Below are 26707 nucleotides of genomic sequence, written 5' to 3'. Positions count from 1 at the left end.
ATTATTCTGTACAGCACATACTCCCCCCATGACAAATCAGCAGGATTAGGGAACCTCTGGATTAGCGAAACCAAGACTTGTCACCGAGCCGAGACTCCAAATGTGCTTTTAGGGTTCCCAGAAACGGCCACATGTTTAGATAAACCCAGCTGCCATCACGTTTCCACGCCGTCCCTTTCTGCAAAGGGCTCGGTGAGGGGGATGCAAACCAGCCGGCACCCCCAGCCTTCAGCAGCGAGCTGCTGCCTGAGCGGAAAGTTACTCCGACGGCTCCTCGAGCCAAATGAAATGCAAGACATAAACAGCATCTGTGATACAAATCAAGCGAAGGATGCTCAGAGCCCTCTGCAGTGGCTCGTCACCAAAAAACAGGGCTAAAACCCCAAAATGTCTATTTATATGCACTGTGTATGAGATGCTTATAAGCCGCCAATGCTTTGCAACCCAGCATGGTCTTTCAGATCCGCTTTTCCTTCCTGATTTTCCAAAGAACTCAGCTGTTTCTTGGGCCAATCCAGCCAAGAGGCAAGCAGTGAGATTTAGCCGAGGAGGTGGATGTGGGCGCAGCCGGAGTTGGGCCAGGCAACCCTCCCTGCCCTGCCTGCATCCGTCCTCCCCCTGCACGTGTCCTTGTGGGTTTTAGGTGCTCGTGTTGCTGGACCAGGGCATGCCGGGTGTGTTTTGAGAAGCATTTTTTGCTCAAGTTTGATGGAAGTTGCTCCATGGCACCCAGAACTGCAGGAGAGATGCCACACACGGTCTCATTTAGCATGGAAGAGGCCAAAAATATCGGCGTGGCGATTGCTGCCTGATTTATCATGTGGAAATAGCTGGGCTGGAGCATCATCCTTGTCCCCGCTGAGCGCAGGGCTGTGATGCCCCGGCACTTGGGCAGGGAAGAAAATCAGCCACCAGCTGCCTTCCCCTTCAAAAATGTACAAAATGAATAACAATTCTCCCCAAGCAGCTTCACCCCTGAGAAGCTTCACCCCAGGCTCCCTCTTCCTCCTCCATTAGCAGGAAAGGGAGGGAAAAAAAACCAAAAATCTGTTCACTTTTCATTTATTCCTTTAGGAAGAGCAAGTGGGGGCTGTTACCCTCATGCATTGGGGAAACTGAGGCACAAACAAACCAGGGACGAATTCCTGACAGCAGGGAAGAGTTTGGGCAGAAAAAACAGAAAAATTGATTTCAAACCTCAGCAGGGTTGACTTCAAAACTCTGGGCAGCTTTGGGACCTCCAAGCCTGGGACAGTCCCCGCTCTGTTTGTCCTTTCTCCAGCTCAGAGGTGACCCCTGCACCTTGCCAAAGAAACCAGGATTAAATAGGATCCCAATTTATTTATCTGTGAGTGCTTCTAATTAGGGCTTGGATGGGCTGGGACAGGGAAGAGCCAGGCAGGGCAAGGATGCTGAGGCAGGGACAGGCAGATCAGGGACCTGGACAGGCAGGGACAGGCAGGGACATGCAGGGACAGGCAGGGACAGGTAGATCAGGGACCTGGACAGGCAGGGACAGGCAGGGACAGGCAGGGATGGGCAGGGATGGGCAGTGCACCTGGGACTGATGGGAGCTGGGCTGAGGGAGCAGCTCCCCACGTCCCCCAAAGGGGTCTGAACCCCAGCAGCTCCCCCTGCACCCCAGGGCACCCCTGGAGGTTGCAGCCCCACGGCCTCGTGCCCTCCCTGCCCCACGGATCCCCAGTGTGGGGCCACCTCTTCCCCCCAGGGATGGGTTTTCACCCCGGCATGTGTTTTCACCCAAGCCTGGCTCTGGGCAGCCCCCCAGGGAGCTGGCACAGCAGCGCCCGGGCAGATGGGGAAGGACGTGTTTCCACTAATCTGCCCCAATCTGGATTATTTTTCAGAATAAACCTGCTTTCCCAGCTGTTTTAAGCAAGTTTTTGGCATGTTGGGGACAAGTGGGATTGTGGGGATGGGGGAGAAGCTGGCGGGGGGGAGGCGATGGAGGGGACCACACATCTGCTGGCTGTCCCCATGCCACCAGGCTCCCATCCTTTGCTTGGAGTGGGGACCAGAGCATCTTTGAGGTGGTCATGGCAGCGCATCACCCAATTTGCAAGGCTGGGATCATTCCATGGTGCTTACTGCACTGAAGTTTTCCCCTATCAGAAGCCACCGAGAAATAATTTACGTTGAGGGACTGGTGTCAGGCCTGAAGCCTATCTCTCCCCACCCCACCTCCCATCCGAAGCAGAGCTGGGATCTTCTGCAGCTCTCGCTGGGATAAGACAGCACAGAAAATGCCTCTGGCCAGGGATGATCCATGTCAGCCAGTTTCTGGGGGCCCGGGGGGGATCTCTCAGAGAGCCAGGGTGAGCAGGATCAACCCAGGGCAGATGAGAATTGGTCCCTCATCCTGCATAAGGATGCATGGGCACAGCTAACCCCGCAGAGCCGCTCCATCCTCCCAGCACGTTTCCCAAGCCCTCGCCAGCGTGACATTTACAAATACCTATTTTTAGATGATCTTCATCACTTCTAATTGTTCAGGCTCCTCAGCCTCAGAGGCATCCTTAGCTTGGATGGAGACAAAACCAGTTCCCTCCCTCCCGTCCTTCCCCCTCCTGCGGTTTTACACCGGCGTGACTGGCCGCAGCCCTTGGCCCAGGCCTCGGTAATGCTGCCACATTACGGCTGCGCACAGCTCCGTTCCCTCCCCATCACGGTACAGATTGCACAAACCTTCCTGCTTCAAATGAAGCCCCCGAGAAGGACCTTTCTGTGATGCCCTTTTGTGTGAGTTTTCCATGTTCTTCGCAAAGAGGAGCCAAAATTGTAATGTGCAAGTGGAGAACCTGTGCCCCCGACTCGTGAAGATGCTCCTCTGCATGGGCAGGAGGGACCTCTGAGCCTCCAACCCATGGAGTTGCTGCTCTGCATGAGCAGGATCAGCACCTTTCTAACCCCACGGGACAGGCTTCTGGAAAAGAAGGGCAGTCCTTCGCCTTGGGATGGCCCAAACCAACAGCCTCAGAGGTGGGTTTCCATACACTGCTCGCAGACACCTGGCAGGCGCCCAAGCTCAGGCTGGGGAGAGGAGAGGAGCTGAGGACCACGGGCAGCCCGGGAGCTCGGCTCAGCCCTGCCCAGCTCATAGAATCATAGAACCATAGAATCGTTTAGACCTTTAAGGTCATCCAGTCCAACCATTAACCTAACACTACCAAGTCTGCCACTAAACCAATTAAGGGGAGAGGAATAATTAATTTCATGTTTCCTGCCTTGGTGGCCGGATTATTTTTTAATGAAAGTAAAACTAGAATAGAATCACTAAGGTTGGAAAGGACCTTGAAGATCATCAGTCCAACCATCAACCCAACACCATCGTGTCTACTAAACCATAGAATCATTGAATCGTTTAGGTTGGAAAAGATCTTTAAGATCATCCAGTCCAACCAGTAACCTAACACTGCCAAGGCCACCACTAAACCAATCAAGGGGAGAGGAATAATTCCATGTTTCCTGACTTGGTGGCTGGATTATTTTTGAATGAAAGTAAAACTAGAATAGAATCACTAAGGTTGGAAAGGACCTTGAAGATCATCAGTCCAACCATCAACCCAATACCCCCATGCCCACTAAACCATGTCCCAGAGTGCCACATCTGCCCATTTTTTGAACACTTCCAGGGATGGGGACTCCCCCACCTCTCTGGGCAGCCTGTTCCAACACTTGACCAGCTCCCCGTCCCTTGCAGAGCATGGGGACATCGCTGCGGCGCAGCACTCACTGGGGGACATTGTGCTATTGGGGTAAGCAGCCTGAAGCCTGAGGGGACCCAAAGTTGCAGCCACAGTCCCAGTGGATTTGCCTCCTCCCCTGTCCCTGCACCATGCACGTGGGTCCTCTGTGCAGGGCTCGGCAGGAGCGAGAGCAGCCAGGGCTGCCCATGCCCAGCACAGCGGTGGCACCAGGGGAGAAGCATCGCTGCCACCGCTTTGTCAAGGACCCCATATCCCACCGGCTGGTGACCTACTTGCACAGGTGATCACCTGTGGACCAGAGCTGGTGCTTGAGGGACATGGGCTGAATTTGGCTCTGCTGCTGGGCTTTTGGGTGGTGTTTCTCTCTTGCTCTGTGCCTCAGTTTCCCTTTCAGGAAACAGCACAGTTGAGGGCCTCCTTTGGACCCCAGGGACTGAATTTTGGGGGCTGCTGGCCCTGCTCTGACCCCAGGCCCTTTGAAGAGCCTTCAGGTGCTCTAGCGTGCTCCATACATTGCTGCATGCACACAGAAATCACTCGTCAGCTTTCCCCCATAAAGTGATGGGGGGAAGCAACCCTCAATGCTTCTTGCTGCCCGGACACGGACACCAGCCCACGGCCCCCACCAGCACCCAGGACACCAGCTGTGTCCTCCCATGGCAAGATGGATCCAACCAGCAGGACAAAACCATGAGACACGGGCTCCAGAGACGCCTTGCGAGCCCCCGGAGAGTTGAGCCCAAGGGACAGGCCACGCGGGCTGGGCTTGGCACGTTGGTAATTAATTTAGTTACTAAATTAACATTTAAATTGACAAGATCTGAATGTGAAGCCAGGCACCGCTGTCTGCCAGGACTCACCAGCCTCCAGCGACCGCAGCTGCTCCCAGCCTGATGTCCCCGGGTCGCGGTGCTCGGCCGGCAGCACGGGTGGACCCCAGAGGCTCCACGCGATGCTCTGGTCCCCCCAAACCACTCACACGTGCCCTGGAGGAGGCTGTGTCCGTGCTGTTCCTGGAAGAGATGTCCCCGTTCAGCAGGGGTAAGGGCAGCAGAGCCTGGCCCTGGGGTCCTCCTCTCCCTGCTGCTGAAGCACACCCTGCTGCTCTGCACCCCAAACCTCAGGGGTGCCCAGCCTGTCCCTTGGTTGTCCCTGCACCTTGGGGAGGGGTGCAGCAGGCCAGCCGGGGCTCCTTCCCTCTGCATGGATTCCTGGTGACATCCAGTGCCGGTTCCTGCAACTACAAACCGGTGGAGCCAGCGGAGGCTCAGCCATCGGCTGACCCCCACCAGGTCCTGTCCCTCCCGATCCCTGCCCTGCTGTGTCCGTGGGCGATACCACCGCTCCTCACCCCCCAGCCCAAATAAACCCCTCCATCTCCACGTCCTCCTATCGTTTTCTCATTTAACAACCAGTCTGAAGGCTTCAGGGGTATGGCGAGGTCTCTCCCCGGAAAGCACCATCTGTTGCGCTGTTGGCGCAGCACGGGGAATAATTCCAAGCTAATTGTGGTGAGCTGGCAGGAGGAGAGCGGCCCCGATGTGGAGCAGGGGGGCTCTTCAGCTTTGGCAAGGAGAAAAAAAGAAAGAAAAAAAAAAAAGATTCACCTGCAGACCCCCCATCACTGAAGGGATGCGGGAACCCTCCTGGACATGCTGCTGTGCCCCCAGGAACCATCTTATATCAATGCTGATGATGCTTTAAAGTAGGCTTAAAATATTAAAGCCAAATTGGGGTGAAATCAACTCTTGTCTCAGAGTTTAACAGTGAGCATAAGAACCCCATAAAAGCCCGAGCAGAGGGTGATCTCCTGAGGACAGAGGGACCAGCAAGAGGATGGTCGCTCTCCCTCACCAACTTTCCTGGTGGGACTCTCTCTGCGGAGCTGAAACCTTTTTTTGGGGCAAGTGCCACCCCTGGCTTGGACCCACTCCTTGGACCTGTGGTGCCCACCCCAGCTCGCCTGCAACAGCAGCCACTCCTCTCCCCCGGTCCCCTTTTCCCCACCACAGGCTCACAGACAGACCCTCTTGCCCCCCTCGCCCGTTCCCTTCTAGTCTGTTGCTTTTCCTGAAGCAACTTCACCCTCAAAACACCAGCCTCGCCCCACCCTGGCTTGTGCCAGCCTGCCTTATGGCCCCAAACATCCACCTAAACCTGCTTAAGTGATGAACTCGCACCTTTTCTTGGAGCACAGTCCCCTTTACACCCTATTATCCATCTGTTTTGTCTCCCACGTTCATGAAGATGAAGATAATCTCTATGTCCCCCTAGCTAAAAGATGTTGAGCATGGCCAGGAAGCATCCCTTCAGGGGGGAGCTGTAGACATGGGGCACTTTCTTCCTCTGATTCCTGCCTGGCTTAAAAGGAAAAAGAATTATTTGTGTATGTGTCACCCATCAGACCCACTCTCCCCTGTTTTGGGTAGTCACTCTCTCCACTAATTCACCTGCAAGTCACTCCCCAGCTTGGTCCCCTGACCTTGGCCCTCTTCCCATCGGCTCCGTGGTGGCATCAGTGGTGACTTCAGGTCACAGCTAGCCTGGCAGTCCTCGGTGCTCTGCCCTGGGACAACCTCGGTGCTGAGCCTCTTGGAAAAGGTGTCACAGTTTGACATGATAGATGTCATTTAGTGTCATCAGAAGGATGACAGCTTCAGGAAACGCTGCTGTTCCCGGGGCTTTAGGTATGAGTGGCACACGATCAATTCTTCAGCCTGGAGAAGAGGAGGCTGAGGGGAGACCTTATCGCTCTCTACAGCTGCCTGACAGGAGGGGGCAGGGAGCGGGGTGTTGGTCTCTTCTCCCAAGTAACAAGTGATAGGATGAGAGGAAACGGGCTCAAGCTGCGCCCGAGGAGGTTTAGACTGGATATTGGGAGAAATTTCTTCATGGAAAGAGTAGTCAAGCATTGGAACAGGCTGCCCAGAGAGGTGGGGGAGTCCCCATCCCTGGCAGTGTTCAAAAAACGGGCAGAGGTGGCACTTTGGGACATGGTTTAGTGGGCATGGTGGTGTTGGGTTGATGGTTGGACTGATGGTCTTAGAGGTCCTTTCCATCCTTAATGATTCCTAGTTTTACTTTCATTATAAATAATCCAGCCACCAAGCCAGGAAACATGAAATTATTACTCTCCCCTTAATTGGTTTAGTGGTGGCCTTGGTAGTGTAGGCTAATGGTTGGACTGAATGATCTTAAAGGTCTTTTCCAACCTAAACGATTCCATGATTCTATGAACATTCCTCCTACACCAAGTCAGGAACAGTTTTCCACCAGCTCCATTTTTGGGGCAATAGTGTTTGACTAAAGAAGACCAAAGAAACATGAAGGATTGCTACTACGAAGAGAATATTTTATTACTTATAACACTTCATTCAACTAAATCCACATAGCAATACACACAGAAATACTTCAGAAAGTGCAAATTCTCACTCTGTATTTGTAATATGCCCTAGTTTTACAGAACAGACACCAGGTTAACAAGAGTATAGATCCAGAACTCCCCAGGATTCTAGACAAGGAGAACGACACGGCTTCAGGAGACTTTAATCACCTTGTAAAAAGCTACTCTTGAGCACACAAAAGGCCGGGGAGGATGGAATTGTGCTGTGCGCCAGGAATTTGGCATCAGGGTGGACTCTGATCATCCAGGTGTCACCATGCAAAGAGCCCTCCTCTCTTACATGGGGAGAGAAGAGGGCAAAAAGGGGGAGGAAGACAAAATGAAGCGATGACAATAATAGTTTCAAAATTAAAGAGAACATCTAAGTGCTTTCTAAAGCTTTTGGAAGTGCTTTCTAGAGCAGACCACGCGTTCCACACCCTGCCCCAAGTGACAGAAACCACCACTCCACCTGGGGCCTTCTCCCTCAGTTTGACACAAACAGACTCCCTTTAATAAAACAGGAGCGGAAATGCCTCACACTTCAGGAGCCAGACAGAGAGGGGACACAAAGTGCTACCTGAGTACTGCTAAATCAGGGAATAACACCAGAAATTTCAACATGCGGGTATCCTCCAAGTAGAGATACAGCAACAGCTTGAGAGCAGTCAAGAACTGCTCGAGGCAGGTAAGAGCCCCAGGCAGTGTGTACTGCATGTTAAGTCACCTCAACGTCCAAACCAGAAACACACAGAATTTTAATTCTTAAATTTAGTCTGTGGATGACACAAATAAGCATTTCTCCTCCTTAAAAGGAAGAGCTGGGTATTTAAGATGAAGGAAGTTAGGAGACGTACTCAGGCAAGAGCCCAGCTCTCCCACAGCCGGAGGGAAAGCCGGCTCCTTCGAGCTGCATCCCGCTGGGGCCCAGGCTGCGGGACGGGCAGGTGACGCACAGCCGGCTCACCAGCTGCAGAGGACACCGCGCCGACAGCCAACACAAGGCCGAGGCTACAGCTCGAGCTGTGCTTGGAGCTCCCAGTCAAACTGTCCTGTGTTAGACACGCTCCCTCCTTCTCTTCCACGCAGGAGTTTAGGATTCACTCGTGCCGTGGCAGCAAGCATCCTTTAGAGGTGCAGGAGGAGAGATGTGAATAGCACTTGCAGCTATTTAAACCACAGAGCAGATGCTCTATTGCAGCTAGAGTAAAAGAATTCTGCTCTAAGCTCTGTATTGTAGACATTCAACTTTGCCTGGCAAGTCTCCTGTACTGATAAAGATCCTAGCGTAGGCCCACAGAAACACAACTTTACCCGGTCTCTGTCTCGCTCAGATATTAAGTCTGTCACATCAAAAAGGGAAAAGACAAAACCAAGCCCTCTTAATTTTATCAAATGCTAAAAAAAAAAAAAAATAAAAAAATCACTGGCTTTATGATTACAGTTTAAGCCAATGACTTGCTGTAGATCAGCCTCCAAAAAGGCTTAACTGGAAGCGCCTCGTACACAACATCCATAACGGACTTTAATCTATTATCTGCTTCCTACTCAAGTTTGAAAGGCCTTTGTTCTTCTCTGAAAAGCAGCGAAGAACAGCTGACAACTGAAGAAGGTTGTGCGCAAGCCCAACAAACTCTAACGTGATATATAGCAAAGTTACAGGGTGATTAAATAAGAGAATTACAGTCCTTCACAGTAACAGAAGTAAGGGAAGCAAGATCAGAGGGAGGAGATAAAGGAGGAGTTCCACAAATGGAACAGTATAAATATGTTAAACAGTCAAATACAGTAGGAAAACAACGGTAGCAGCAGTTTAAAAACAGCAATAGTTATTATACCCTTAAAATACATTCAACACATTGTGCCTGTTGCTGTCATTCCAAAAGCACTACTACGTCTATAACTTACTGCTCAAATCTATTGACGAGAAGAATCCCAGATACTTAACTCCCTGTATTTGTTTTTTTATTAAAGATATTTAGACTATGAACAGTTACCAACTTCTAAGAATGCTGATTTGAAAACATAATCACGATTTGCTTCCATACTGCATTTATAACACTTGCCTACTGATATAAAGCGGCGCTCTCTGGGAAATTGCAGATTCCCACTTTTTGTAGGAGCGCAAACGTAGCTCACAAGACGTTAACTCCTAATGCTAACTGCTACAATATACACACAGCTGGCCTCATCACGCACACTACGCTTTTTACAGTGTTTACCTTTGTTCAAAATTACGTTCCAAGTCACTTCTTCTCTTCTGAACCACTAGAAGGCTATTTAAAAAACAAAATCCAAAATGCCTAAGGCTTTAATCTGCTGCCAGCGGAACCAAAGGCAAGACCTCCTTCAAATTCACTGCAGTCGGGATCCAGATCTGCACCTTTTCATGAAAACTGAAGACAAAGCAGCAGTCGGAAATGCCTTCACACCTTCTGAGACCTACCCAGCACTGTACAATAACATGAGTATACCCTAAGTGTAAATGCTTTCACCCATTTTCCCCACCACATCAGTCAAATGTACAATCAAGGAAAAAAAAAAAAAAGTTTTTTTGGCATTAGATACATTTCACTCAATTGCAGAACAATTTGGAAATATTTTCTCTTGAAATAAAAAAATAAATAAATATCAGCGGCAAATAAGAATTTGTGCAACACAGATCTTCTGCAGTACATGTACATTCATATACAGCAAAATACTTATCCACGGTTATAGTGCAAAGCTGCTGTCAGCATGAAAATACCCAATACCCACACAGACACAGAAACCTCGGTGCTCTTTAAAGCCATCTAGATGCAATACATACAAAACCACTCCGCACAAGCCTACGGCCTCAAGCTGTAAGGGTATAATAAGATGGAGGACAAATTTAGAGATTTAACAATAGTGGCAAAACAGTGGCTTTAACTTCAGTGCATCTTCGGTTCCTCTCATGTAACCTCCAATACAGGTGTTCAGTTTTATCTATTTCTTTCCTCTAATTACTGTAAAGTGATAGCGGGGAGATGTCCAGATCATCACTGACTTTACTCTGAAGGCTTATATTAGCAATTTAGTAGCGCGCATTAACAAGTATTATTCTCAGTTAATCGATATGCAGTTTTTCTTGAAGTGTTGTTTCAGTTAAAGTATCTTCCGCAGCTTTTCTGTGCCAAAGGATGGCTTTTATTTTCTGAAATCCTAGATATCTCCATGAGGATTTCTGTATGAGTCTATTTTTTTGGAAAAAATCATTAGCAGTACCACTTCCTGCTCAAGCAAAGGTAGGAAACAGAAAATGGGAAGTTATTAAAAATTTGCCCTGGGAGATAAAGAGTGATAGTACTTGTAAACCGCTGTTCTAACAGAAATTAGTTTAAAAGATGTGACAAAAAAAAAATACCATGATTTAGTAAAAAGAAAAAAACATCAAGGGTGTCACCTTCACTTTCTTCCTTTTTTAATTTTTTTTTTCTTTTTAAATACATAGGCTATGAATTGAAGCCATCAAAACAAAAGAAGTCACTAACTGGAATTCTCATACAAAGTTACTACATTTCTGAAACCTTTATTAAAAAAAAAAGCTTACGTCCCTGCGGGGATGCAGGACAAAAAATGGTTACAAAGCCTATAGGAGTTAGAATGGGCAATTTAACCGAGGAATGAACAAGTTTCTACTCCTTTGGAAGCCTTGGAAAGGCACCGTGTAATTCAAAACCCAGGCTGCAAGTGGAACTGCATGTGTTGCCACTATTGTTTCACTGTCAAATAAATATTTTAAGATACACACAGGAAAGATACAATGCACCAAGAGCACCTTTAACAACAGAAGGATACTTAAATAGCTGAAAAATGTCATATTGAACAGCTTGCCTAAACAAGAAGTGCTAAGCACTGAACTCTACTTCAACATTTTTGGAAATTAAGACCTGTAACAGTAATACCTACATTCACGCACAACAGCTAGGAAGAAGCAGGCTTTTTTGTCAGTTTGGAGTGATCACTTCCTTCAAATACTGTAACTACCTGATTTTAAAACCTTTTCACACAAAAGGTATTGGGTACCTGAAATTAAAGACAAGAGCTACTGGCTAAGATCAGCTGTCTTAAACCCACGAGGGCCATTCATTTGCATTGGTGTGGGTTAATTAGTCTTTTGGTCAAAAGGACAGAAAATTGTAATAATAGATTCCATCCTTTTCTCTCGCTTCCTCTCCTTATCCCAATTTTCTGGCCCATACTTTGGTGAAAAGCCTGACAAAAGAATGCTGCTTCTTTATAGAATAAAGATGTAGCTGTTTAGCACACATACACACACACGCATTAAACTGAGTTCTGTTCTTGGTTCCTTTGTTTCACATGACGCAGTGCAGGTGGTCACTTCTTTCAACACCAGTTACAGGAGACCTACGCAGAGCGCCAGATCAGTCCATTCTTATCAGGTTCAAGAAAATTCTCAATCAAGGCTTCAATAAGCTTCTGAAGTTCTTCTTCCAGCACGCTTCTGTCACTAGAAAGGGAACAATACCATGTCAGAGGTTTGATAAACACCAAGCATCTATTAAAAGAAAAATAAATAAAAAGCAAGTTCTCGAATACTGTGTCCAGTTTTGGGCCCCTCAGCACAAGAAGGACATTGAGGTGCTGGAGCGTGTCCAGAGAAGGGCAGCGGAGCTGGGGAAGGGTCTGGAGCACAGGGCTGGTGGGGAGCGGCTGAGGGAGCTGGGGGTGTTCAGCCTGGAGAAGAGGAGGCTGAGGGGAGACCTGATCGCTCTGCAGCTCCTGACAGGAGGGGGCAGGGAGGGGGTGTTGGGCTCTTCTCCCAAGTAACAAGTGATAGGATGAGAGGAAATGGGCTCAAGCTGCGCCCGAGGAGGTTTAGACTGGATATTGGGAGAAATTTCTTCATGGAAAGAGTGGTCAAGCATTGGAACAGGCTGCCCAGAGAGGTGGGGGAGTCCCCATCCCTGGAGGGGTTCAAAAAATGGGCAGACGTGGCACTTTGGGACATGGTTTAGTGGGCATGGTGGTGTTGGGTTGATGGTTGGACTGATGATCTTAGAGGTCCTTTCCAACCTTAGTGACTCCTAGTTTTTACTTTCATTAAAAAAATAATCCAGCCACCAAGACAGGAAACATGAAATTAATTATTCCTCTGCCCTTAACTGGTTTAGTGGTGGACTTGGTAGTGTCAGGTTAATGGTTGGGCTGAATGATCTTAAAGGTCTTTTCCAACCGAAACGATTCGATGATTCTATCTGATGGTGACGGACTACATCTGTTATGTTTCCTACCAGCATGAACGTGTAGAAATTCCAACCTGCTTGCTTTAACTAGCTACTTTTCAGTAGGGACTACCGCAATATTTATTTAAATTAATTTAATTTAAAGAAAATTGCCACTAGAGGGCTCTAGGCTAGCAGAGAGAACACAAGGACTAACTGCAAAACCAATGCAAGACTAATTAGACACACTGTAAATGGATTAAAAACTAAGAACGAGCTAAGAGAAGAGGTAGATACCCTATATTCTTCTCTACACAGCATCCAGATGCCCATCTAGGGTATCTGATTGTATTTTGACTAAAGTGCAATTCAGGGGGATTGAGTAATCAGGCAAAGTGTCACAGTTTACAAGAGGACACCGTAATATACTGATCCTTTCCCTATTTAAATGCCCAGACCTTCATTTGAGTAAAAAGACAACATCCACATGCGCCAACACTAACGCATTGCAACACTCCTTTAAAAACACAAAATCCCTCTCCTACCCCAGAAGTCTCACTGGAAGGAGAGGAACTCAGTCTGTTTTTGAAGGAAAAAATAGGCAAAACAGGCTTATTTATACTTGCTTTGTTCATCTGTGGAACCGGCAATGTATCACTGCCCTTCAGGTCACCACTTCCTTTTAAAAAAATACCCCAAAAATGGTACAATAAAACTGACTTTCCTGATGCTTAGCTTTTAAGAATAATCAATAACAGCAACTCAGAGGAAATATTTGCAAAGCTATCACAGAGAGGAGTGCCTTTTGAAGTTCCTACAGACCATCTTATGCCTTGAACCAGGGAAGCTTGAAAGCTTTTCATGTTCCAGATCATAATTGCCATTAGCCATAGGTATTACTATAATTAGAGGTCAATGTATTTTTCTGACTTACTAGAATGAACATCAGCAGAAGCCCAAAAGATGCATCAAAGCACCTCGGGTACTTTGTTTCTCTTCCCACTACTCTTACTTGTCTGGCCCTCACTTGTGTTAAGATTTGGTTATTTCTAGCATTTATTTCTTCCTTGTTGGCACAGCTGTTTGCCTCAACTATATCTTACCTTTTCTTCAGCATTTACACCAAACGGTGCCTTACCCACTCCCAGGTTTATGGAAGCATGTTCCAATTGAAGTGAGAATTTCCATACCGACGTAACAAAGTGCATTCACATGCCAGACAATCAGAAAGTTCTCTGACCAAATAAATACAAGCTTCTGGCAAGAGCTGCCATTCAGAAAATTGGAGTGTAGAACTCCTACCACTTCTCTGACCTCCTGTTATTCCATGGTCAATTCAGAACAATTTAAAAACATGATTCAAAAGATGGGCCGTACCTGTGTTAATATACTTCATGTAGCAATAAACTGTGTTTTAAAGAATACTTCAGCAGCCTGTGGAAAGCTGTCTAGGCATGAATCTGTGTATTGCCTCACACGCACATTTTACAAGCAAAGGTTCACTATCTACTGACTGCCTAAGTCTGACCAAAACATTCAATGATAAAAATGTACTCACCCTGAACTCCTGCCAGTAAGTAGAAATAAACACCAAATCAGAGGCCCCTTTATGTTATTTTCAATTCTCTGCTCCATGGGAATGTTGGGACGTGAGTCTAAAAGGAGGGGTACTCATGCAATTTAGGTTAGGAACCCAGTTCGAGAGCCTACTCTTCATTTGCACTCCTGATTTCAATGGTGTAAATGTACCCTGTATTTCCCCCCCCTCACTGTTTTAAACTGGAAGAAGCTCAATCCAGGTGGCTATCAAGAGGACAGACCTCTAGTTGCTAACCAGTAGCTCAGAGCAACACAGCAGATTCCCAGATGCAACAGGAATCCACCTGGGTTTAAGCATACTTGCCAGCAGCAGCACAACTTTGTCACTTTTTTATTCTAAGTAAATGAGGAATTGGGTTAATAAAAGAAGTCTCCTACTGTAGCAGATCTAAAAATTCAATTCTTTGTCTTATCCACCACAGAGAGGATGCCTTTATGAGCAGGAATGTGCATCACTCTGGCCAGTTTAACAGGCTGGAACAGTCAGCTGAGGCTCAGGTCTCCAAGGAGGCAGCAGAGGAATCCCCCACCAGGCAGGGAATCGATTCCTGCGTCCTGACCTTTCAGCCCAAAGGCATCTTGCAACGCGCGCGTGTGGACCTGCTACTGACCTCTGTTCGGGCAGCGCGCACATCTCTGCGTAGTACTTGATCTTTGGTTCTGTTCCACTTGTCCGAAGGGTGGCAACACAACCATTTTGAAATGTAAAAGTGATCATCTGACTGCTTTTACTCACTGGCAGCACCTACATAAACAACAACATTTTATTACAGAACACCCCAACTAACACAAGAGTGTTGGTTTTGCTTGTTTTAAATACAAAATTCAGTACATCCAAAGCTAAATAAACATGCTGAAATCCCCATCCACCAGCCAACACAACAGACTAGAACAAGTCATTTCAGCCTAACCGACAGGCCTATCACCTAGATCAGACTCAGTATTTCAGGATAAGGGGCCAGCGTCTTACTCCCATTGGAATTCCAACATCCGGAAGCCTGCTAGACAGCTGAAGAGTTGCAGGAGCATCAAGCTCACTTCAACTAATAAAGTTCATTCATTGTTACATCAAAATAGTCAACACGATAGCCAAGCCATTTCACATTTAGGCAGTTTTCTCCCCAGTAAGTGTTGTTAAGCAGTCTTAACAGACTGATGGTAATTACATTGCCATCTTAGTTGACACAGTACATCTTTCTGCATAGTTCTTGGTGTATTTAACTTTCAGCCTCTTCAAAAACAGAACCTCTCCTGCAAAAATACTTTAACTCACCGATTTCTTATTCGGCTGGCTGCTATCATAGCCAGTAGTAATATCTCGTACATGTAATATATTGTAAATACCACAAAATTTTGGATAAGACTGAGGGGAATCAAAGTTCCGAAGTTTCTCAAATATTCTTTTGATAGTAGGAGGATCATAGCACAAGAAATAGGAAGTCTTTGATATGTGATATCCATACCTAAAAGCAGATGAACATTTTCAGTTACAAGACTTAGAAGTTTTCTGCACATTTGGTATCTAAACAAAGCCCCTGTTTGGAAAAGCAGTGACAGAAAAAAAAAAATGCAGTTCTCGCAGCTGTGGAAACAGATATTTACAGGCAAATGTTTGGACTCCAAAGCAGATTTCACTGCATTACTCAGACCATGTTAAGCTATTTTTAAATTCAAGCAAAGGTTTCAGTTCCAAGGAAATAAAAGCCAACCATTTGGCTAAGTGCAGCCTTGGTAGCCCTCAGGAAGTTAATATGCAGTATCATTCTCACACCATCAAAAATCATCTGCTGCAGCCACAACAACAGATTATTTCAACAGCCTCTGAGGAAAGTGACTGATTATTTCATCCAAGTTAGAACTACTATCCCCAATCAGACCTAATGCAAGCACTCAGTAGGTGCAGCAACCATGTTTGCATGTTGAAATTTAAAAGTTGTTCTTTGCTATATTCCATCCACTCCTCATTCTACAGAGACCCTTCTCTGCAGCTTAAATAAATTAAGTGTGACTGGAAGATGAATCCTTCTGTTATCGCTGTCATTGACAGCTTTTCAATCCAGCTGAGCAGAATCACTTTTGCTATGGTTTGCATACAACACAGTGAACTCCGGAGTGCCATAAAGAGATAAATGCTGATGGTCACATCATCTGTGCTTCCTCATGCCAAGCTTCTAAGGGCCACAGCCTGTCTTTCTGCTGGGCCAGCAGGAAAAGGAATGGCATATATGATTTGCTGTAACTGTGCCACCAGTTCTGTTAAAGCACAGGAACTTCTGCTGATGGACCGAGTTTATCACAGTACAAGACTTAATTCTGACATAGACATGTTCCTCATTTTAAAGCCGTGAATTGTGTCCATAGCTGTTGAACACAGGCCATTCCTTTAACCTCTGTTCTATTACAAATCTCTTCAAGAACAGCAAATGATGTTCTAACAATCCCCAGACTGTGTTTAAGTGAAAACAGTAAGTATTTAAAGAGGCACACAGACCACAACTAAGATACAGCTACCCGTCAGAAGTTAAAAGAAGTAACATAGCATGAATCAACTAAGAGAGGAAAGTTTGCCCTGGCAGATCCATATGCAAAATTCTACACTCTCACAATTTATTGCAGAAACACGATAGAAAGGGCCTCTGTAGTCCTTTGGGAGATACAGTATTCAAGTGGTGTCTGTAATACTGAAGACTGTAGTCCATCATAGCATCGGAAAAAACAATTTACAATGAGAAAACATCCGGCGGACGCATTAAAAATATTTACTAGATTATTCCCAGCTCCAAAAAAGTTAAGTAGAACATACTAATGAAAAACTTACGTTTCATATATCTCAATGAGTTTCTGTGCTAGTGTTAGGTTCTTGCCCTCCAGGTAGGTTGCCATTTCAGCTATGACCACAGCTGCGCTTACGCCATCTTTATCTAACACTGATGTGCCACACATGAAGCCTAGAAATAAAAAAATTGATCGTGGAAAAATAACTTGACATACTATTACGCTGATTTACTTGACTGAAGTTTTAACCGTTTTCCTGTAGAAGAAAATTGGCCAATAATGTAAGCTGTTTTTTATTACTGCATATTCATTGCCCTTTTCTAAGAAATCTGATTAACTTAGGGTCATAGGACTGGAAAGATATGCGCTATAATCAGTTCATTCCAGATTGATAACATCTGCTTTCCGAGATCTCTCACAGTACAGCACTAAACATAAAAATCTGCTTGTTTTGTGCAAGCACACTGATACTGCAAAGAATCTTGCCAGTAATTTGAATCAAAGGAACCCATACAGACACAGCCTTGGTAACCCATAAGCCGTAAGCTCACAGCACTGCCAAGATGCCTTCTTTCTGAAGGGATGCACAAGCAAGATCTTAGCTCCTTATGGTTAAAAGCTTCTTTAATTTGATGGATGAAGCTGGCACGGACACACACCCTCTTCAGTGCGTCCTCCATTTTCTAATGCTGTATTATATGTGAATATGCTGTCCCAGAGAGCTGTCACTTATCCTAAGGAGCGGAGAATTCCTACAGCCGAAACATTCACTACACAGTTCTCTACAGATACATGGTGTCAGCAAGATTACCAAGATAGAGCGCTCAAGGAAAGGTCAGCAGGACTATTCACACACTTTCATAAGGTATTTAATGCTATTCCTGCATGTCTGGATTCCTCACATGTTGTTCTGAGGTATGAGGGGACGGTATACAGCTCCTGGAGAAACTGCAGTACTGGTGCAATGGACAGTAGTTAGCGATAGGATGAGAGGAAATGGCCTCAAGCTGCGTCAGGGGAGGTTTAGATTGGATATTAGGAAAAATTTCTTCACGGAAAGAGTAGTCAAGCATTGGAACAGGCTGCCCAGAGAGGAGGTGGAGTCCCCATCCCTGGAGGGGTTCAACAAACGGGCAGACATGGCACTTTGGGACATGGTTTAGTGGGCATGGTGGTGTTGGGTTGGCGGTTGGACTGATGATCTTAGAGGTCCTTTCCAACCTCAATGATTCCTAGTTTTTACTTTCATTTAAAAATAATCCCTCCACCAAGCCAGAAAACATGAAATTACTACTCTACCCTTAATTGGTTTAGTGGTGGACATGGTAATGTTAGGTTACTGGTTGGACTGGATGATCTTAAAGGTCTTTTCCAACCTAAATGATTCGATGATTCTATGACAGCGTGATGGAAGCAAGCCACATCCTAGCTCTACACAGCCATTAACAGTGAGTCCTCGGAGAGAGGACCTGTAAGATATTACACTGATTAAGAACGGATCCTATGCTTAATCTCAGCTAAAAGGCCGCAACGCAACAGTAGTTTGGCTCTGGGATCTCAGGACTTTCAACCTGTATCAGAACAGGTTTGTATCGGGAAACTGCACAAGCACAATACCAGAATCACAGATTCATATATCATTTATTATGATAGTTACCAAGTTGATTTGATGAGAGTAAAATACCAATACTAGTAACTACAAGAAGAAAAATAAAGTACTTTTGTGTTTTGTTTCATAACTAAGACCACTCCTTTTTAGCTGCATTTTCCCCAGACAGTTCTCAACATTTTAAAGGGATATTAACATGCATACCAATAGACTCTTCAAATGCAAAGAGAACTTCTTTTCCATTATCTAGGAGATCTTTTACTCTACTTCCAATCCATTTAAAACCAGGGAGTGTCTCCTGAAACAGAAAGAAAGAAAGAAAAAAAAAAAAGAGGAGTGCATCAAGTAAAATAAGAAAGTGTAGCCACTATTCCCTTCACTTCCAGTATGCTTCAGATGCAAAAAGAAAAAAAGATGATGCATTCTGAATTGTAGGGTCAATGGGAAAGACCACTGCACAGTCAAAACACTAAAGCTTAAGGACATTTTTCTGATTTTCTTTAAATAATTTCCCTGAATTTAAACCCAAGTAATTGACAAACAGAATAGGGACAGTAAAGACAAACATTAGACAAGTCATATCTTCAGTTTAGATTATGAATCTAAGGCAATCACTGGATAGCATTTTACTGGTGAATACACAACTAGGACATGAATAGCAAATCAAGGAGTAAGCGTGCTTGAGAGACTGTGGTTCTCTGCAAGATCAGATAAGATCTTCCATGGTGCTTATCAGTTGAGACAACAGTACAAAGTTACTCAAAAGAAAAAGTTACAGAAATATAAACAGCAATTTTGGGTGATGGGAGGGAAAAGCACTGCTTGTGCTCTTCAAATTATGCAAAAGCAGTCAAAAGCTTAGAAACAGTCCTTCTTGGAGAAAAAGAAGGTACAAAGAGAGGAAGCTTTTAGAGGAGACCAAGGGGGTGGGTAAATTCCTAGCTTCCCCCCCGCCATGTGTCCCTTTCCAGAAAAAAAAAATATTAACAATATTTAGTGAGATAATGAATTCACTACAAGGCAGTGATCCTCAACCTGATTAAGCCTATCTGAACAGTCACTCAAAATGCTTTGCAGAGTTGCTTTCAATTTTAGTTTTTAATTCCTCGTTGCCTGGCAAAGTATTTTTTCCTATTGCACATGGATTTAATTAAGACATGTATTAAACAAGACCTGGATCTTTGTGTGTTTGTGCTAAGCTTTAGAGCACTTGCGTCTCTTACAGCTAACATCCAACAGTCTCAGAAATCAGTGCAAGTACTTAATTTGAATGCAGGAACTAAAATAATAACAACTGTCAGTCTGCAAGGGCACGTCCCGTTTTCCTTTTTAGCAAGTCCTTAATGAAACAACATTAAAGATCTGACCATAAGAGTTCCTCTGCCTGTCACAATTTGAAGTAAACCCAAATTTAAAACCTACTAGTGATCCAGGCACCTGAAGGAACAGTGTGTAACCTGTAGTGTTTGTTACAAACCCATCAAAAAGCACTCTATTTTTGTAGTAAGCACACCAAGTTGCACACACTTTCATTCTCTCACCCAGAAGAATTTATCTCTAGGAAAATAATCAAGACAAAGGCATTTCTATCATATGTAATTTACGTTTTAATCTGTCACCTGTTACAGCCTCCTTGCAGCTTTGCACAAGTTGGTCTCACAGTCTGCATTCACTGCAACAGGGATTGAGAAACGCTGCAGATGCTGAAATCAGGCTTGTCTAGGTAAAACAGCATTCTCTGCAAGTTGGAACGTATAAAAACTCCCAGCCAAAAGACTGGAAGTCATCTGAAGTCATCTGTCTATTTTTCATTTCATAAAGTCAGAAGGTGGGGGGGAGGGGGGCTAGACAGAGAACATGGCAATCAGATTTTACACTGCCAAGACGACATCATAAAAACCACACTTACTTCAAAGTGAAATCCCTCTTTAAGCGCAATTGCCCTCAAAATTTTTGAGGAGACTGTGGTCGCTAACATGTAAACATTCTTCACATCAGCATTTTCAGAGCAGTTTTCCTTCCAGCAAGAAAACATCCACCACCCAAACAAAGCTGCTAGCTCGTTGCCAGTGAACACCTTCCAGCAGCCACTGTGGACAGGATAGAAAATATAAGAGCTCTTTCAGGTTTCTCAGGAGCATCCACTCAGGGGGAAAATGTTTTCTGCAGTCACTGGAACAATAGGAATCTGAGCACACTACTGACAAGCTGCTCAATACAAAGCCACCGTACTAACAGGACTCCACATTTATCACGTCTCAATGATTTACAAGCCCAGTGCATTCTGTTAGCAAGCAAAGATACCAATTAAAGTATCCTTACTGTCAGCTTTAAAACAGCTTAAGTCTTTTTAATTTATGAAACTGAAGTATAGCAGTCTATACAGTCTATACATTGCAGTCAGGCAATGCCTGCGCAACCGCGCATTATAGACAGTTACTTACACAGTGATCAGAATTTTGGCCTGTTAGTGGAAGAAAAATAATTTCTATTCAATATGAAGCAGGCAGGCAAAAACAAACAAAAAAAAACCAAAAAAAGCCCACAACAGCTAACTGTCCCAAGGCAGAATTTCTTTGCCCAAGAGAAGTGAAAAAACAGTAACAACAAGATTTTATTGTCTTTAGTAACCACTCAACTTCTCAGTTAAGTTTTATTTGGCCATTTACTGTAACACTAGTAAGTATTTAATCTAATCTTTTCTGAGTTAACTAATTTTAACTTTTCTTAGTTAATTAATTAACTAACTTTATTTAAAATGCATGATTTCAGGTGGAGCTATACCAAAAGATGAAGCTAGCAAGAAAAATATCCAAATAGCTAAGCCACAACAGGAAAGAGTGGGTTGAAGGTGTGTGCCTGTCAGCCATTTGGGGACATACTGCGATTTTCACTACCTCTCCTGCAGAAAGAGATAAAATAAACGGTCCCATCACTTACTTTTCCTGCTGTTCTGCCACTGCTAGTCTATCTGCATCTGGATCAGTGGCCACTACCACTTTAGCATTTTCTTTCTCTGCAAGCCTCAGTGACAACTCCTGGTGGGAGAAGAGGGAGGGGGAAAAAAAAATAAAATCACAAGAGCAAATAAACCCAGTCTTCCTAGTTATATATAACATGCAGTGAAAGAAAATCTCATACGGATTGCCCACTGTATTAACACAGCTGAAAGCCAGGTACTCCCTGTTCTCTTCCTCAATGTGTTTTTCAACACAGTATCATATCCAAACAGAGGAAAGCTCATAGAAATCTGATGAAGTAGAAAAAAAATACCAGCACAGATTCTCCTTCTTCAGGATTTGGGCATTTGACAGTAGAGAAGTCTGGATCTGGATCTTTTTGTTCAGGTACTGGAATGGGGGGCTGAAAGCCAAATGCTTTGAAAGCCAACTGCACATAGTCGTGTCCAACTCCATGGAAAGAGGTATGAACAAACTTCAAATTTGTTTGCATGTTTAGCTCCCTGAGAAGAAAAGAAGAATTTCAGGAAGATTTTAGTTATTTAACATGACTACTTTCACATGGGAAAGCAAAGCAAAAAAAACCCCACAATTACACTTTGTACTCTCCTGTTGATTTCTGCATTAATTTCAAAGGAGGAATGAGTGAAAAGTGCTCATTTGGACTTTCACTAGAAATTTCTGGTTTAAAACTTCTCCTCCTGGGAAACAAGATATTTACCTTCTGCTGAATTGGCTAAAAGTGTCCCAAGAATGAACTGTTGATTTCTGCATCAAACTTGAGCTCTTCCACCACCCTGAAGACCTTACTCTGGCTCTACTCTACCAACATTATTCATCCTCCTCCTTTTATTCTTGTCTTCTGCCCCACCTAACCTTTCAACTTAATCTTCTCCCCCTCTATTCCATGCATGTACACCTCACCTTTACTCTGAATTTCTGCATTTTATTCAGAACTCTTTGAGCATATGCATTTGCATAAAATAGTTCACATCAGGCCACTTTACTGTAGCCTAGTGTCCAAAGGCAGGCTGCTTTATTGTCAAGAAATATGGTTTAGTCCTAATGATGGTGACCATCTAATTTAATGACACATCAGAGAAGGGATGGGGCGAGACAGAATGGGGACATGGCCAAAAATTATTCCCACCATGAAGAGCACAGAGCAATGGCCTCAAGCAGACAGTGATGTCTGCGGCAGAGTGAAGCACCCAGCTTCTGTGAACCATAAAGACAGAAATCAAGTCACCGATTTGCAACAATAAAAAAAATCACTACAGGCAGGTCCAAAACTATTACAATTTTGGAAGACAGCCCAATCCCTATACCCAAATCAAAAATGTTTATGTACGGCAGCATCACATGCTTTATTATTGAAGTTTATCTGTTCAGCAGTCAGTTTTCCACATGTAACCCAGAGCTTACTTAAAAACATAATTTAGGTAGATTTTGTTTCATACAATACCTATGGTAACAGATCTTTTTCAGATCCTCCATGTAACAGTCACAGATTTTCTTCAGAGGATCCTGTCTAAGGGGACTGGTGTCTACTAGATTCTCATTCCAAGAGCCATTCCATGGTTCAACACACTCTTCTATACATTTTATAATTTCCTTATCATGAGGAGAGGTGATCTGTGCTCCATTTTCCCAATAAACCTGGTATAAGTTCAAGGAAAACAAGACACAGTTTATTTACAAAGACTACTAACCTGATAAATTCTTTTAGCTATAGGATTCCGCATACTTCCTGCTTCTTGAAGTCATACAGAAAAGGCTAGCATCGGGCAATTGAGCAAAAGGTTCAACTCAAGTCATTTGGAATCACAGTTTGTTGTTTCAGTTATGTAGTGATAGCTACTCAGCAATACAATCTATTTGCAAAAAAGCTGGTATTCAACTATTACAATTGAAATCATCAGGACGTGAGAAACTGAAACTGGGCACTTACATTTGAGACCGTTGTGCAAACTGCAACAGAAGAAAAACATTACCTTCTACATAGTTTGGCATTCCTTTTGGAAAAGAAACACAACTTGGTTTTGAAATTGAAGCAAAACAGATAAGCAGTGTGCCAAGGTACATGTTTTCCCATAACTGAACAACTGTAATCTTTCAGCTGGAAACACTATCAAACCCTGAACTATAAAAAGTCTTTGTTAAAGAATTATTTAGATGCCAGTTTTCCCACAGTTGGTTTCCAACAGCATGGTTGAGTTCACAGTGCAGACTTTCTACTCAGACCAATCTGTCTCTCATCTTGTCTGCTGGCTTTCATGAAACCCATAGGTACTCAGTGTCTTCAAAACTATGGGTTTATCAAGTTTGGTTAAAATTGTCCAAAACCTTCAGAAACTGCTGAATTCATAGGGGAAGCCATGAAAGATAAAACAATTCTTGTGAATAGTGAAAGATAAAACAATTCTTGTGAGAGACTAGAAAAAACAATACCCAAACAAAAGTAAAATGCTTTGTATCAGAAGACACAAACTTAATTGCTTCTTGATAAATGAAGCACCTAGAAAACTGATGTGGCTTATTTTCTTATTCATTGCTATAGCTAAGCAAAAGTAAAGGCTGGGGAAGTACTTTACCACTTGTTCCACAGAGACAGAGTAAGGCTGGTTTTCGTTATCATTGCCATTACTCACTGACCTGTTACTAAGCTTCTAGAATGCTAAGTTCAGTTAAAGTTTAGAGTTTAGTTCAGATTCTTACAGAGTTTAGAAAGGAAACACTGCATTACAATACTGCATAAGCAGCATTTGCTGTTATGGGTGGTTATACTGTTCCCAAGCTTTCAAAATGAAGCCACCCACCTCTCTCTCAATGTCCAGAAAAACAACATTACAGGAGCCACACACTACTACAAAGTTTTATTAATCAACTCTTAAGCCATCACCATCTTCAGCAGTTATCTACAGTGTGGACTAATTCACCTAAGTTCTAGCCTAGTTTTAAACTCATTTGTAAGTCTAAGAAGTGAACACATAATAAATTGCTTAAGCACTACTTCAGCTGCTGATTAGACTCTATAGAAGGTCACAACAGACTGGTGCTCAAGATACATAAACAGTGTGGTCTTAAGTTCCAGTCGCAGAAGAAAGTCTGTGTAATTCAGGTTACAGAAGGATGAATTACTTGAAATCATTTCTCCTTCTAATGTATGCACACGCATGCTCCAGAAGAAGCCAAATACCAAAAGCAGGCAGGTAATACTGGAAAGCAGCTGGCTGTGACATGCTACGAACTTCAAGTCCAAGCCTTACCTTATACCCATTGTCCTCCTTCCGGTTGTGGGATGCTGTGATCATCACACCAGCCACAGCTTTGAGCTGCTGAACAGCATAGGGCTACAAAGGAAACCCAGAAATGTTGATTTACCCAAGAGTTCATAACATTATACTATATATAATAATATTTATATATAACATTCTATTAGGACAGTTATGCAATAGGATGCTACAGGAGAAGTGGCTCTTAATGTCTCAGTTTATTTGAAAATTGTGTATGTGAATGCTCATTGTTCTGTTTCTTGCAGCTAGCAACAGAGAGAAAGCTCGTTCTATTCCATTGCATAGGAACGTTATTCCATTCACCAATTACATAAACACAATTTTTAACTGGCCAACTAAAAGAAAGTCTACACTCAGACTACTCTAGTATTTGAGAAAGAGAAAACAGGTTGAAACACAATGAAGGAATTCACCAAAAGGCTTGCTGAAAAATAAGTTACAGGTATTTCCAGCTAAAAAGCATCCAGTCCTTTCAGTCCTCCCCTCAAAACAAGATCCACAACACACTAGAAAAGCTTGCAGAATAGAAAACAAGGATTTAAAACCCTGCAAGAAAAACCTTCTGTGACTAGAACAAAAAGCTCTATTTTTGGAGGTATTAAAAGTAGAGGCAATCCTTCATTTCTTCCACTCTAAGCAATGTAAGTCTAAAAACATATAGTCCCTATATATGCGTATATATTTACACACACAAAAACATAATCTTTGACCCTCATGACAGCCAGGTGTTTAAGCACAGAATAAAAGAATAGCAGAATGCTTCACCTGTAACAAATAGAGCAAAGCCTGCACTGCAGTAACTATCATAGAATCTATCGTCCTCGCGTAGAGGCCTAGGGTGAAATGCGATTCTATTGACTATCTGCACACAGAAGAATTCAGCGACATTCTTGTTACAGCCTCCTTGAAGAGCCAAGTGTATCAAGCAGCCTCTATTTTTGTTTAACTAATGGAATTTGAGAAGAAAATTGCTAGTTCACACTTTTAGTCAACTTTCAAATACTCCCTTAACTGCATGGTTCAACCATATAAAAGAGAAGATGACTCACCACAAACGGTGTAGGGACGTACGTGGAAAAGAAGTACACAGGTACATCTTTAGCCAGTAGGACTGCTGCAGTGAGCTTTGCAAGTCTACCAACATGAAAAAGAAAATATGCAGTCAACCCAACTCCCCACGACAATCCACTAGCCATATGGCATGACTGTAACCTTCATTTCATTTGTTTCTTAAACCCCCTCGATTGTTTTTTGGCTTACACTAAGAGTAGTATCCTACAGTTTGTACAGCCAGTGTAATACAGTTTTCAGGCTGCAGAATCCCAGACAGTGCTTTTATTCATTGCTTGAAGAGCGCAAGGCACTTCAAGTCAACCACGTAAATAAACCAGTGATATTAAAAACAAAGATACAGAACCTAATGGTGTGACGCTTGTCCTTCATTCAAGGACAGAACCAATCTCCCAGAAAGTTTAAAGTGCCAGATGTCTGCAACAGCAGGTTTGGAAAAGGATTGGGTATCCCACACAGCAAAGCTTGTTTGCCAGCCTTGTTCAGCAGCTTCAGACAATATCCATGAAGCAGATCCATTCCTAAAATACACTTCTGCAAACCAGCACACTCTTATTCCAGAAAGTTTAGAAACAGTAAGAGCACCTGTGTTTTTAAACCTTGCCTTTATAATAAACTTTCCCTTTCAAGCAGCAGGGAAACTCATTCTCTTTCAGGCAACTGTTTGACATGAAACTGTTCTTTTCAAGTCAGGTACACACAGCTCAGCAGTTAATGGGAAATCTCAGAGTCGAAACAGATGAGAGATTAAATAGTGTAAGTTTGCTTTGCTCACTCATTTTTACAGACAAGCATTAATACTTGCTTCCTTATCTCCCATGATGAGTATGCTGTAGTCTAATTTCAGTTACTCAGAATTTCACTATAGCACCTATCAAATGTAACCTGAAGCTCCTTAAAAGAGTTTGAGAGCTCTACTTGTAGTTGAAGCTACTGAAATTTTGCTTGTGCACCCAAGGTTTACGTCAACTTAATTACAAGATACAGCCAGACAGTCTGCCATCTCCCTCAGCACTCGAGCTGGTGCTAAGAAAGGGGCACTCCTGCTCATGTAGTGCTGGATAAGTACGCTGATCCAAT

The 26707-nt window shown here is 44.0% G+C and overlaps 1 protein-coding gene across 1 annotated transcript in view; it reads right to left on the bottom strand.

Annotated features, from left to right (window-relative positions):
- Window positions 1-10671: 10671 nt before the first annotated feature.
- The window catches only part of PGM2L1 (phosphoglucomutase 2 like 1), a 46453-nt gene continuing 30417 nt past the window's right edge, over window positions 10672-26707 (bottom strand). The window contains exons 4-14 of the mRNA XM_075727074.1: window positions 25606-25690; window positions 24530-24613; window positions 22726-22919; window positions 21574-21763; window positions 21241-21338; window positions 20210-20390; window positions 18505-18598; window positions 16735-16864; window positions 15190-15379; window positions 14528-14661; window positions 10672-11602 (exon numbers count right to left, since the gene is read on the bottom strand). Coding sequence (XP_075583189.1) covers window positions 11500-11602; window positions 14528-14661; window positions 15190-15379; window positions 16735-16864; window positions 18505-18598; window positions 20210-20390; window positions 21241-21338; window positions 21574-21763; window positions 22726-22919; window positions 24530-24613; window positions 25606-25690 — 1483 coding nt within the window. The 3' untranslated portion in view covers window positions 10672-11499. The remainder of the gene's footprint in view (window positions 11603-14527; window positions 14662-15189; window positions 15380-16734; window positions 16865-18504; window positions 18599-20209; window positions 20391-21240; window positions 21339-21573; window positions 21764-22725; window positions 22920-24529; window positions 24614-25605; window positions 25691-26707) is intronic.

Source organism: Pelecanus crispus, chromosome 1 (assembly GCF_030463565.1).
Source record: "Pelecanus crispus isolate bPelCri1 chromosome 1, bPelCri1.pri, whole genome shotgun sequence".
Taxonomy (NCBI): domain Eukaryota; kingdom Metazoa; phylum Chordata; class Aves; order Pelecaniformes; family Pelecanidae; genus Pelecanus; species Pelecanus crispus.
Note: the sequence above shows the minus strand (reverse complement) of the source record. Positions and strands in the feature narration are given on the sequence as shown.